The following is a 13,873-nucleotide window of genomic DNA, read 5'->3' on the forward strand; positions in this document are numbered from 1 at the left end:
GAGGCTGGATCACACCTGCTTACTGACCATTAGCAAGTAAGGCCAGTGGGCTTCATGAGCAGAGATGGGTTCCCATCCACACTCTGTGCTTCTTGGTGCTGTGATTTGGGCTAAGTCACTTACCTCATCTGATCCCTGACTTCCTCATTTATAAAAGAAGGTTTATCAGGCCCACCTGCAGGATCAGTGTGAGATTACATGAGAAAATGTGGTCAGGGCATAGGCGGTGTCTGGCACATAGGAGACATGCTGATTATTATGCGAGTAAGTAAATACACACACAGCAATGATTCCACAAGACTGGTAGATGCAGGTGAAGTTCTGCTGACCTAGGTTTAGAGGAGCAGGGGAGAATTTCAGAGGGAGGAGACATTGAAGTTTGGTCACATATGAATGGATGGAAGGAATAGTGTGAGCTCAGGTAGAGAAGTGGAAGCTAGGGCTGATTCGACAAACATTTTGGCCTACCCACTGGTCAGAAGGATGGTGAGGAGACGTCTGTAAAGGACCTGCGGCCAGCTGGAGGCATTTGGCTTTACTGTGTAGGTAGTGTGGTACTATCCATGGTACCTAAGCAGGGAAGTGACAGCACCGTGGTCATATTATACATAGAACCATATGTGTCTGGGTTCAAATCCTGACTTTGCCACCTAGACTCTCAGTGATCTTCAGTGAGCCTGTTTCTTATCTATAAAATGGGGAGAATAGTAGTACATGGCACAGGTTTCTCCACCTCGGCACTATGGACATTTGAGGCCAGATCATTCTTTGTGGTGCGGGGCTGTCCTGTGCATTGTTAGGATGTTCAGCAATATCACTGACCTCCACCCATCAGATGCCAGCAGAACTCCCCACCCAGTTATGACAACCCAAAATGACTCCAAACATTGCCAGATATCCCCTGGGGGACAGTTGTCCCTGATTGAGAACCACAGCCATAGAACAACCAGGAGGACTAAGTGGGATCCTGCGTGTAAGGCCATTAGCACATTGCATTGCACCCCCATGGAGTGGACTTTCAAGGACCCCTCGCCCCTTTCACATCTCCCTAGGACTTCTACCCTGGGAGAACCTGCTGGAAAACCTGCATCCTTCCCACTTTAACATCCTTCAAGCACTAGAGACAGGCACCGAGAGCAGAGGCTGGATCACACCTGCTTGCTGACCATTAGCATGTAAGGCCTGTGGGCTTCATGAGCAGAGATGGGTTCCCATCCACATTCTGTGCTTCTTGGTGCCCACTCCATGGGGACATGAGGACTTTGCCCTCTTTACTCACTCCCTGACCTGGTGTTACCCTTGCCTTTGACCCCAGTCAGCACTTCTCCTTAGGAATGGGTGGACAGAGAAGGTTGAAGGTACAGAGAGGCCAGCAAGTCGAGGGAGGGTACCCAGAGCTCCCCCTAGAGGTGAGAGTGCAGCACTGAGTACCGATGGTTATGAAAGGGGTGGGTGGGCTGAACCTGGAGAAACAGGACCGTGTAACCTCACCAAGGGGGCCAGTAGAACTGTGCCAGGAGTCACAAGCCCGAGAGGTAATGGAGTCTGTGATCTCCATTCAAAGGAGGAGGAAGGACCATTTGTGAATTTTTCAGTGTTTTCAAGCTGTTTCCCAGACTCTAGGACCCTGCAGAGATGATCCGACAGTTCCAGAGGCAGGGAAAGTGTTTCTCCGGGCTTTGGAGGTTTAAATTACCTAAGGAACTGTTCTTCACTGTCATCTGTTCTGTGTTTGGGATTTTGCATAAAAAGATTTTGGGGAAAAAAACATTGGGTTAGATGGTCTCCAAGGCCCAGCTCAACTTTAACAGTTAAAATGACAGACATCCGGCAATTCTTTTCCTCCGTCTTCTATTTTTTTGGTAAATTGGCATTTTGTTTTTTTGAAACCGAGTTTCCTGGAATAGAGACACACCCGCACTCGATAATAAGTATATCCAATGTCCCACTGCTAAAATTGCTTTTACCAGCAGTACATGGAATTACTTTACCTTGTAACTACCAGCTGGTGTTCTGACTCAACACATCCTAAGGCCAGCGAGTGAGAACTCAGCATCAGTACCAGCAGACAGGATATTGATCTTAATATTTGCGAATCTTCTTATAAAAAACCTATGTTTCTCTACAACCATCCAAACAGATGAGGGCTGAACCTGGTGCCTAAAGCTGTGGAACTTGTTTTAGTCATGATGTTCCAAACTCATTTCTAAATGTATGTCCTGCACTGGCTTCCTGGCGCATCAGAGTTATTATTATCATCATTGTTTTTGTAATTGGTCCGGTTGCCTCTAGAAGGAGAGAGAATTACAGAGATTAGGGAGAAAGAGACAGACAGAGAGAGAGAGAGAGAATAGCTCACGTGGAGGTCCAGTGGAACAGCGAATTGATGAGCACCTTGAAGTGACCAAGAAGGAAATAGGGAATGAAATGTAAATGATGGGAAACATTTACATTTGTTTCTGGCTGGTGTTCAGGTTGGGTGCTTGGATCCTCGGTCTCTGGTGGCACTGCAGGAAGACCAGGGGATGAGAATCGGGGACATTGGGGAAGTCTCTTTTCATCTGCCAGCCTCAGTTTCCTGACGTTTGAAATGAGGGATGAAGTGCTGCGTCGTTGTCCAGAGTCTTTGCACCTCCAACAGCTCGGTTTTCAGGGTAGGGGTGGGACTGTGTTGGGCAGAACTGTTTATTGAAAGGTAAAAAAGACAGGAAGGAGCAATTCTAAACAGTCCAAAATGGCCGGGTGCAGTGGCTCATGTCTGTAATCCCAGCACTCTGAGAGGCTGAGGCGGGCAGATCACCTGGGGTGAGGAGTTCGAGACCAGCCTGGCCAACATGGTGAAACCTGGTCTCTCCTAAAAATTAAAAAAATTAGCGGGGCATGGTGGCGCACGCCTGTAATCCCAGCTACTTAGCAGGCTGAGGCAGGAGGATCTCTTGAACCCGAGGTGGAGGTTGCAGTGAGCCGAGATCGCACCATTGCACTCCAGCCTAAGCAACAAGAGTGAAACTCCGTCTCAAAAAAACAAAAAAAAGTCCAAAACTGAACTCAGCCCCAGCTCATCTCCCAGTGGTGGCCCTGAGCTCTGGATCTCCTGCCCCTGTCCCTGTGGAGATTATAGAGAACTCCCCTTCCCTAAACGTGCCCAGCAGCCCCATAGATTCCCTCCCCAGCACTGATTCCACCCCCGACCACTCTTTATTGCCCATCTCCCTCCAAGACAGTGAGCTCAGTGCGGGAGGGACCATGTCTGTCCTACTCACGCCAGGCGCCATGTACAGAGGGCACCAGCTCATCACAGGAGCAGAGTCAAAGTCAGCCACCTCCAGTGAGAGCTCTGTGTGTGGACGGTGAGGGCTGCTGTTCATTACCTGTGATGGCCGTAACTAAGATCCACACACTAGGTGGCTTAAACAAAAAGTATTCTCTCACAGTTTTGAAGGCCAGGAGTCTGAGATGAAGTGGTTGGCAGGGTGTGTTCCTCCTGAGGCTGAGGGAAGGACCTGTTCCAGGCCTCTCTCCTTGGCTCGTGGATGGCTGTCTTCTTCACATTGTCTTTCCTCTGTGCGTCTTTCTGTGCCTTAAAGTCCCCCTTTTATAAGGACTCAGGTCTTGTTGAATTAGGACCGACTCTAGTGACTCGATTGAATTACTTCTATAAAGAGCCTATGTCCAAATGAGGTCACATTCTGAGGTCCTGGGGGCTAGGACTTCAGCATATGAATTTGGGGGACACAATTTCCCTTGTAACAGCAGTGATCAGAGGCGAGCCTTGGCCATTCACACTGCCTGGCCTTTCACCTCGGTGCCCAGCTCCAGGACATAGTGCCTCGGTTTTGTCTTCTGTGAAATGGTCGTGTTAACAGTCACCAGTTCATAAAGATTCTAAGGGGCATTTTCAGTTGAGATCGGCTCTCATCATTCTAACTATGGTAGTTGTTTCTGGCGAAGTGCAAAGGGGTCTCACACACACAAATGGTGGGCAGAAAATGCTCATCCATGGAAGTCACCACTTCCCATTAGATTTTTTAAAAATTGAAGAAAGAGTTTTAAAATGTTAGTGTATCCAGTTAATTCGCCTTTCTAGAGAGCCCCCGGGTTTTGGTTTTGTTCTGCCTATGATACGGTGAAATGGACAGGCCCTCGTTCAATTCACAGATAAGAGAGAAGGCTAAAAACTCAGGGAAAAAAGCTCCTTTCTGGGTGTGCACATCTGAGCGGGCACAGGCACACCCCTCAGGGCCAGCGTCTTCTCCAGGGCCCCCTGTTTGGTAAAGATAATGGTGTCCCTTCCCTCCAGGGAACCGTAGCCCTCCAGGGATCAGGACCCTGTGCCCCTTTGGGCTGGCGCCCTCTATCTGCAGCAGCCCTGTGGGAATTGCGCTTCCATGAGGCTGGAGCCAGAGCCTTAAGTGTCACGGTGTTACCCACACAATGTGTGCGCTTGATCACGTGGTGGGTGACAGTCCAATGAGCACAACCTGGGAGGGTGGCCAGTGAGGTCGATGCAAGCAGATGATGCTTCTACATACGCCGCATGCAGAGGAAATCAGCTCCTCCCTGGGTGGGGTTTTCAGTATGGTGATAAGGGGAGTTAGTTTCCAACTCAGGCATCTCCGGATCCTACCAGTTTGCGGGGCTGGGCTGCTTCTTGGAACTTTTCTGAAGCAAGAACTCAAAGTGCAGCCAGTACAAGTGATTGCTTTTTCACAGTGTGTACCTGGAAACCCCAAACCCAGGGACCAAGGTGGCAGTGGAATCCCAGTGTGGTGTCTGACTCAGGGTTAGTGTTCGCTCAGCACCTGCGGAGGGACTGAGACGGTCGCCGTCGCCGTGCTCTGGGACTCTGCTCGATGGCAGACACTACTGGGGCCCTGAGAACACAGAAATGAGCGTGGTCAAATTCCCCCTTTGAGCAGCCCACAGCTTTGTGGAGGAGACAGACAGCAATAATTGTATTGGCACATATTAATGGCAGTCAACTTCATATGGGTTAATCGCGGATTCATCGCTCAGATTTCTCCAGGATCAGTTTGTTGCACCACCACACATGCCAGGGAAATTGTTGCTTTGTAATCCCAAGACGTGTGGCCATGATACCAACCTGAAAACATCTTGGAGCGCGGTTCAGCTGGAGAGGTTCCAGGAGAGACATTCATGGGGGCCGGGGCAGGGGGAGCGGGGGCCGGGAGTGCACTGCTGCTCAGAAGCACTCCAAACCTTGTCCCCAGGGTCACAGTCAAGAAAGTCTGCCCGAGCTTTGAGAGGGGCTTAGAAGCAAGAAACTGCACACAGCAATGTTGAGAAAACATGGTCAGGAGGCTTCATTTTCTACCAAGTTCGGAAATTGGGGGAGAGCAGAGCTTACACGTCCTCATCGTGAGGAGGGGAGGGCAGGCGAGAAGGCAGGGGACGAGGCTGGAGTCCTCCCATCCCTCAGCCCAACCACACCCAGATACTGGCCATCTCGGCCCTGCCCACCCCATGGGCCAGTTCAGCCAGGACAGGGAAAGTGGCAGCCAAGGCCCAGTAGCAGGTGGGGGCTATGACTGGAGGTGTCCCTGGGTGTCCCAAGCCCGTGACTGGAGCAGACAGGGACTCTGGTGTTAAGCTGCTGAGAGTGAGTCCTGCCTCTGGCATTTATGGGCTGTGTGACCTCGGTGAGCCACCCCTAACCTCCTGTGGCCACAGGAGCAGCACCCACCTGCCGGGTCCTGCACTGGCCCCTGGGCCCGGTTACTGTTGGCACATGGGTTCAGGCCACCTGCTCTGCCGTGAAAGAGAAGCACCCACTCTTACTTGAAGAGGAAGAATAAACCGTCCCTCATAATCACACAGTCTTAAAGTGTGTGGATGGTGCCTTCTGATGGTCCTCTCTCTGATTCTGGCTGTTGTCCTTTGGTTGCAGAGACCGTACGAAATCCACTCGGCCACGCCCATCGATGAAATCCTCAACATGTTCAAGGTGGAACGTGTCCACTACTCCTCCACGTGGTGCAAGGGGATGGTGGCCCTGCTGAGGAAGGTAAGGGGGCGGCTGCCAGCCTGCCCCACCAGGGAGCTACAGTGAGTGTAGAAACAGCCATATCAGCAAACGAAGGGGTGAGACTACAAATGGCATACCAGGGGTAGAAATGATCAAATCAGCTGCACTCAAATGCCAAATGCCTTGGAATAAGCACTGTTATGGGGGTGCTTGCAGATCAGCACACCTCGGAGGACAGTGGCAACTGTGACAGCTCTTGTCACTCTGCTACGAGCTCCCAATAAACAGAAATACTTAATGCATGTGGGTTTTTTGTTTGTTTGTTTGTTTTTTGACGGAGTCTTGCTCTGTCGCCCAGGCTGGAGTGCAGTGGTGCAATCTCAGCTCACTGCAAGCTCCACCTTCCATACTCACGCCATTCTCCTGCCTCAGCCTCCTAAGTAGCTGGGTCCACAGGCCCCCACCACCACACCCGGCTAATTTTTTGTGTTTTTAGTGGAGACGGGGTTTCACAATGTTAGGCAGGATGGTCTCGATCTTCTGACCTTGTGATCCACCCGCCTCAGCCTCCCAAAGGGCTGGGATTACAGGCGTGAGCCACCATGCCTGGCCTGCATGTGGGTTTTTAAAATCTGCTGTACATGGTCTTTTCACTCAATGACCTTTAAGAAATTGGGTATCTCAGCCAGGCGTGGTGGCTGAAGCCTGTAATCCCAGCACTTTGGGAGGCCAAGATGGGTGGATCACCTGAGGTCAGGAGTTCGAGACCAGCCTGACCAACATGGAGAAACCCTGTCTCTACTAAAAATACAAAATTAGTCAGACGTGGTGGTGCATCCCTATAATCCCAGCTACTCGGGAGGCTGAGGTAGAACAATCACTTGAACATGGGAGGCAGAGGTTGTGGTGAGCTGAGATCACACCATTGCATTTCAGCCTGGGTAACAAGGGTGAAACTGAAAAAAAAAAAGTAAGAAAGAAAGAGAGAAGGAGAGAAGGAGGAAAGAGGAGGGAGGGAGGAAGGAAGGAAGGAAGGAAGGAAGGAATCTCCTTGACTTTCTGCAGGAACTGTTGCTATTAGAATAAAGCAGTGGTTCTCAAGGTATGGGCCTAGGACCAGCCGGCATCAACGTCACGTGGGAGCCTATTAGAAATGCACATCCTCAGGCTCCACCCAGACCTGAATCAGACGCCCAGGGTGGGCCCCACTCTCTGTGTCTCCATGAGCTCTCCAGGTGGTTCTGGTGCGCACTCCAGTCCAGCATGGGCAGGAGATCTTGGTGCCCTGCCTTCAAGGCTCCCTTCACATCCTCCATGATGCATGGAGCTGAGTCTTGCATGAGGTTGGCACCCAGTTGTTTTTAAAGCAATGATGACAACAGCAGCCAGCACTGTTGAGGGTCCTGTGTTCTAGGCCATGTGATTGCTCTTCTCCCTTACCCCTTTCAAGCCCTGTGAGCAGGGGGAGTGTCATTATCCCAGTACCAGAGATGAGAAAGCTAAGGCATAAGAAAGCAAAATCATTCAATCAGTGCCACAGAGCTATTAAAAGGCAGAAGTAGGATTTTGATCCAAACCCTCCTAACTCCAGGTCCCAGCTTTTAATATCCCTACATGGCTATAATGGCTTGTTGAATTACTAATCAGTTAAATTACTTTAAAGGAAATCTGCCACCTGGTTCTTGAGAGCTTGTTTGGAGGCTGTAGCAGGGGAGCACAGCTGCTCATATACCCTTGACCGAAGACCGGTCCTCCTCTGTTGGGGATGGCCGTCCTCTTTGACCGAGTGCACAGCTTTCGGAGGGACACACATGGAGCCATGAGAGAGCAAGGGCACACCTGCGTAGCCAGCCAAATCAGCCAAATCAACCCTGGAAATCAGTGGCGTGGCAGGTGTCACAGCCAGGTCGCCCTCACATCCCATCACTTGGTTCTTATAAGTCAGTGTCTCTTAACCCTGATTGCTTATTAGAACCATGTGGAAGCCTTACGTACCACCAATGCCTGCACCTCCTAGCCCACCCAAGTGGCTCAGAATCTGGCCCTCGGGTCTGGGCATCAACATGTTTTCAGAACAGCCACCCTGAACAGTGAACTTCCAGATGGCATTGAAGTGGAACCTGCTTAAGTTGGCACCCATTGTTTTGGGACAGTCCCTAAAGAGTGGCAGCCATGATCAGCAGATGCAACCCCTGCTAGCTATCCCTGTGGGCTGTGACTCCAGCCACTCAATGGGCATAGCTGGAAGATTTCTGCAGTGACAGGTGTGTGAGAACTGACAGGGGGCTCTGACTTCCAGCTCCACCTGTGGACGCTGCTGTGCCCGCCCCTTTCTAAGTATGTGCCAGGTCCTTACCAGTCCCATTTGGTCTCGTCCTACCATGAACTGGAAGTAGAGGAGTCTCCATTATTTCCCCTGCTTTCGGGGGAGGCAGTGAGGCAAGTAACAGCAGCTCGCCTAAGGTCACAGCTGTTAAATGGCAGTCCCAGGGCCAGGCCTCTGAATTTTCATTCTTGGCCCCTGTGCATTCTCAATAGATAAGCTGCAGGGTTTTGGCAAGTTGGGAGCCCCGCTGGGATGCCAGGTCATAGTCTTTGGCTGTTCTTATCCTGCGTCACTCCTTATTAGCTGAAACTCAATTAGAAGAGAAGCTAAAAAGTGTCCCCTTGGCTACAAATGAGGTCACTTCATTAGGTCACAGAGGTCACCTCGTAGCTGTCCAGGGACAAATTTTATTACAACTTGGTGCCTCCCGTTACCAAGTTGGAAATCCTAGTATGAGGCAACTAATTCTTTCTATTTGTAATTGGATGCTTCTGCAGACATCAGAGAGGCCGCCTGTTACAGGCTCCAGTCCCAGAAAGGAACACGGGGGCTGAAAGTCTGGTCCCTGCCCCAACAGCCCCTCACTGGGTGACCTCGCAGAAGCAGCCTGACCTCTCAGTTTCTCCCTGGCTATAAAGAGATGAGTGCAGATGGCGCTTCCAACAACAGTGCCCCACACAGGGCACGACATCAATAGGGCATGAAGAGCAGAGGCCCATTAATTGCCATGAGACCCCATCCTTCAGAGTCCCTGCTACCCTTGAGGGATGCCCAGTTCACGGAAGCTCATTTGTCCTCTGAGTGCAGCTCCTGACCAAGGACCCTGAGAGCCGCCTGTCCAGCCTTCGTGACATTCAGAGCGTGCCCTACTTGGCCGACATGAACTGGGACGTGGTGTTCGAGAAGGCACTGATGCCCGGCTTTGTGCCCAATGTGAGTAGAAGTCCCATCTGATGTCATGCCACCCCTCTGCAGGGTCCGGTCCACGCCTTGGTGCAAAGCAAGACTTTGGCAGCTGGCCAGTGAGCCCTCTGCTGGCCACGGCCACCTGAGCACCAAGGGCTTATGTCTTGCTGGAATTCGGGGTGAACTTGGCCCTGATTTCCAGGATCCCAGCCGTGCAGCTTCCCTCCTTGTGGTAGGTCTTTTGGGGGTGTCAAGCCTTCTCTCTGTCACTGAATCCCACCCCCATGTGCTCAGGTCCAGGTGTGGGGGTAGCAGGCTGATGTACTCTTCTGCCTCCACGGAGCTGACTGCCCAGTAGAGGAAGACAGGCGATGACCTACCCCGACAGGGCAGTCAGCACTTGTTGCACAAGCTCGGAAGAGGGAGAGGTGGGATGGGAGGGGCACAGGCAGGGGCTTCTTTTAGGGAGAGTCGGCAGAGACCTAGAGGTGAAGTGAGGGAACCAGGACTGCAGGGATGGGCACTGAGCCCTCCAGGCAAAGGGATCGCCAAGATCACACTCTCAAAGGCAGCAGAAAGCCTGGGTTTCAAAGAATAGTTTTATAGCATTTAAGGGAATAAACCAGAGCGAAAATGATAGGAAATGGGGCCAGGAGGGAATATATGCCACACCAAAAAGGCTTCCAGAGGCCACGGTCAAGGTTTTAGGTTTTGTCCCCTGGAAACTGGAGTGTTTAAGGCAGGGAGGTAAAAGTGGTGGATTTACATTTTAAAGGAGGATTCTGGCAGGAGCTGCAGGCTCCTGGGTCCTCCAAGAAAGACCCTGAAAGTTTGGACCTGCCTGGAAGCCTCCTGTGGTCCCTTCCTGCTGGGCAGTTGCATTTCTCCTGGAGAGAATTGCAGAGAGCACCTGAGGAATAGTGACAATTGGGGCAGAAATCCTGGGTGACATTCTGGTTCAGCCACCTCTGCCCTCTGTGACGGAGGAGAGCACACCCCCCCACCCCCGCTCACCTGTCCTTGCCCTGCCCGGTGGCATGGTGTGAGCAGGAAAGAGATCACAACATGTGCTCTTTGTCGTTGCCTGTTCCAGCCCCGTATGATGTGAATGGAGGTGAAGACTCCAGCCTGGAAGGCAAGAGATTTCTTGGGCCCACTAGGCTGGTTCCTGGGGAGCCTCAGACGTTCCCGGCTGGTGTTTCACGTCATATTATTTTAAAGAATTCTGCCACTCCTTTTGGTGCAAAAGTAATGTTTCCCCACATCAGTTTCTCCAGGAGTGCCAGGCTTCCAGACCCTTTTCGCAAACCGTGGTAGCAGCACACGCACATTTCTGAACACAGACCCTCCCCACAGCCTGCCCAGTGTTCACCACTGAATCCAACCGAAGCCACGCCTGGCTGACGCTAGTCTGTTCCTGTCCTCTGCCTGTAAGCAGTGGTGCATCCTCACCTGCTTAGCCAGTCCACCTGGTCCACGGCTGGCCCTGCTCTCCCTTGAGCCCACCTTTCTCCCCACTTCCCTCCCAGGCAGGGGTCCAGACAGGCTATGTAATGGCAGGTCGCACAGTGCTGTGTCCCTGTCTCCCAGGCCTGGTCATGTGCCGTTCCCACTGCCTGGACCTCCTTCTCCCCACCCAGACCTACCTGGCCTTGGGGACTCTGCCCGGCTGGAAGGCTTCCTTGACCCCGGGGTGCACATGGTGCGGCCTCTGAGTCCAGAAAGCTCCCTGGCTCTGCAGACACCCCTCGGACTGCTGTGGGAAACAGGCCATGGGGACAAAGTGTCCAGGGCAGGCTTAGCATAGAGTGGCTGTTTAGGTAGAGCTCTCTGCTGTTCTCCCAATATAATTGTTTTAGGGTTTCACTTGGCCAACGGGGAGCTCTGTGTGAGCTGTGTGTGCCTGTGTGGGTATGTGTGGAAGTGTGTGTGTGTGTGCGCCCATGCATCTGTGTGTGCCTGTGCATCGGTGTGTATCTGTGTGTGCATGCCAGTGCACTTGTGTGTACCCATGTATCTGTGTGTCTGCATGTCTGTATGTCTGTGTGCATGCCTGTGTGTGTGCCTGTATGTCTATGTGTGCCTGTGTATCTGTGTGTGTGTGTATCTATGTGTGCGTGTCTGTGTGTACCTATTATGTCTGTGTGTGTACCTGCTTGTGTGTCTATGTATCTGTATGTCTGTATGTGTCCGTGTGCCTGTGTGTGTGTGTGTGTGTGCCTATAGGTCTGTGTGTGCCTGTGCATCTGCGTGTGTGTGTGCCTGTGTTTTTGTGTCTGTGTGCCTGTGTGTCTTGTGTATGTCTGTGGGTCAGCAGGTGTGCCTTGGGGCCAGGAGGGGCAGCTGCGGGGGCAATGGCAATGGCTTCATGCTGGGGACAGGCAGTCTCCATCCCATTTCCCACCCTGTTCTGCTGGCCAATGAGAAAGTCAGCTGTGGGTGAAAGCGCAGACCTGATGTCACCATTCTGTGTCCGCCGAGCACCTACACCCACCAGCACTGTCCTCACTGTCACCATTGTGTATCCGCCGAGCACCTACACCCACCAGCGCTGTCCTCACTGTCACCATTGTGTGTCCGCCGAGCACCTACACCCACCAACGCTGTCCTCACTGTCACCATTGTGTGTCCGCCGAGCACCTCCACCCACCAGCGCTGTCCTGCACAGGAGCTGAACCCCTGGGAAGAAAACAACCCCAGGGCCAGCTGCCAGGGAGCTTACAGATGACAGTGGGCAGCCCCCACTGTGGATGACCTTTGGGGAGGGATCATTCTTTGAGATGGGGGACTGTCCTGTGCCTTGTAGGGTGTTGAGCTGCACCCCAGGACTGTACTCATGAGATGCCAGTAGCATCCCCTCTGTTGTGACCACCAAAAATGTCTCCAGACATTGCTAAGCATCCCCTGTGGATAAAGTTGTCCCCGGTTGACAACCACAGGACTAGGGTTCTGTGGAGCCATAAGCCAATAAGCCTACAAAGACAGAAAATAAACCATGAGGCAGAGCCCTCGGAAGGAGACCAGCAGGCCCCGCTGAGCCGGGAGTAAAAGTTTGGGTCTCTTCTGCCATCTCTGTGACCTCAGGCAGCTGCACCCCAATTCTTCACAGATCAGAGGAGAAACCAGGACCCTCGCCGAGCCTGGGGAGTAGTGCCCAGAGGCTTCCAAAGCCTCGGCTCTGAGCCTATTCCCCTGGCTGACTTCCTTCTGAACGCAGGTTTTGGACAGCCCAGAGAAATATGCCCGCCTTCTCCATGGGCTCTGATCTGCCAGACTCAGGACGAGATTGGCGAAGGCCAGGAATCTCGATGCAGTCCTGCACATCAGGCACAGATTGTCTGATTAATGCTTCCTTGCGTGGTGTCTGAGCCTTCCCCGAGGCTGTGTGCTGGGATGCCCTGCAGGGCACCCAGGGCCAGCCTGTGGCTTTGCCATATCATGTGCCTGCGCCTGTTGGCAGGTGCCTGCCTTTGCAGCCCCCTGGCCTGCCACTCCTCCTCAGCCTCTCTCCTGCACACACCCACAGACCGCTGCACACTCACAGTCACACTCACACATAGACAAACACACTCATTTCCCACGCACACATGCACACTTGCCCCCACACACAGTCTCACACACATACATACTCACCCTACACAAACACATGCATTCACATATACACTCACCCACACATACCTTCACACACATGCACACTCCCATACAAACACACACACACACACACGCAAGCCCCCCACCACATGCTCACCTACAGGGCCGTGAGCCTCAGCCCCACCCACAGGCCCATAGCCTCCCTCTGGCTGTGCTGTCTCCTAACTGGAACCTTGCACAGGCCGCTTCCTCTTCTGGCAATCCCTTCCTCTCCTTGTCCACAAGGCAGTCTCCTACCCCTCCTTCAAGACAGCATAAAGCAAGGACTGGCCCATTTGCCAGTCTCAGTGGAAGCCTTCTGTCTGTATTAGGCCATTCGTGCATTGCTATAAAGGAATAACTGAGGTTTGGTAATTTATAAAGAAGAGAGGCTTCATTGGCTTACAGTCCTGCAGGCCGTATAGGAAGCATGGTGCCTGCATCTGCTTTGCTTCTGGGGAGGCATCAGGGAGCTTCCAGTCAGGGTGGAAGGTGAAACAAGAGCAGGTGTGTCACGTGGCAGGAGCAGGAACAGCAGTGGGAGTGGGGGGTGCCACACATTCTTAAACTGCCAGATCTCTCACGAGAGCTCCCTCACTATTGTGAGGACAGCACCAAGCCATGAGGGATCCATCCCCATGAACCAAACACCTCCCACCAGGCCCCACCTCCCAAACCAGGAATTACATCTCAGCATAAGATTTGCAGGGGACATGCAAATTATGTCACCTTCTGAGTGAAAGACAAGCCCAAGCCTGGCCGCCCCTGCAGCATTCCTAGCCAGCGCCACCACCTCCCTGCACAGAGCAGGCCTCAGCCTCTCCCGAAACCCTCTGCACGGGTGTCTAGGGATACATCAGTGGTCAGAACACTCTGTCACAGTGCGCCTGCCATCCTGCTGGGAGCTTTGGAGGGTGGGGGCCCCGGAGTGTTGGCTGGCCTTTGCCTGAGCCAGCCCCCAGAACAATGGGTGACGATCGAAGGCACTAGAAGGCCTAAGTGTGTGCTTGTCATGTGAGTGAACG

At 52.6% G+C, this 13,873-nt stretch overlaps 1 protein-coding gene across 1 annotated transcript in view; it reads left to right on the plus strand.

Annotated features, from left to right (window-relative positions):
- Nucleotides 1-13,873, plus strand: part of LOC105538071 (serine/threonine-protein kinase 32B-like) — a 132,786-nt gene that overhangs the window by 113,838 nt on the left and 5,075 nt on the right. The window contains exons 6-7 of the mRNA XM_011977804.1: nucleotides 5,909-6,025; nucleotides 9,120-9,245. Coding sequence (XP_011833194.1) covers nucleotides 5,909-6,025; nucleotides 9,120-9,245 — 243 coding nt within the window. The remainder of the gene's footprint in view (nucleotides 1-5,908; nucleotides 6,026-9,119; nucleotides 9,246-13,873) is intronic.

Source organism: Mandrillus leucophaeus, unplaced genomic scaffold (assembly GCF_000951045.1).
Source record: "Mandrillus leucophaeus isolate KB7577 unplaced genomic scaffold, Mleu.le_1.0 Scaffold1841, whole genome shotgun sequence".
NCBI classification, from domain to species: domain Eukaryota; kingdom Metazoa; phylum Chordata; class Mammalia; order Primates; family Cercopithecidae; genus Mandrillus; species Mandrillus leucophaeus.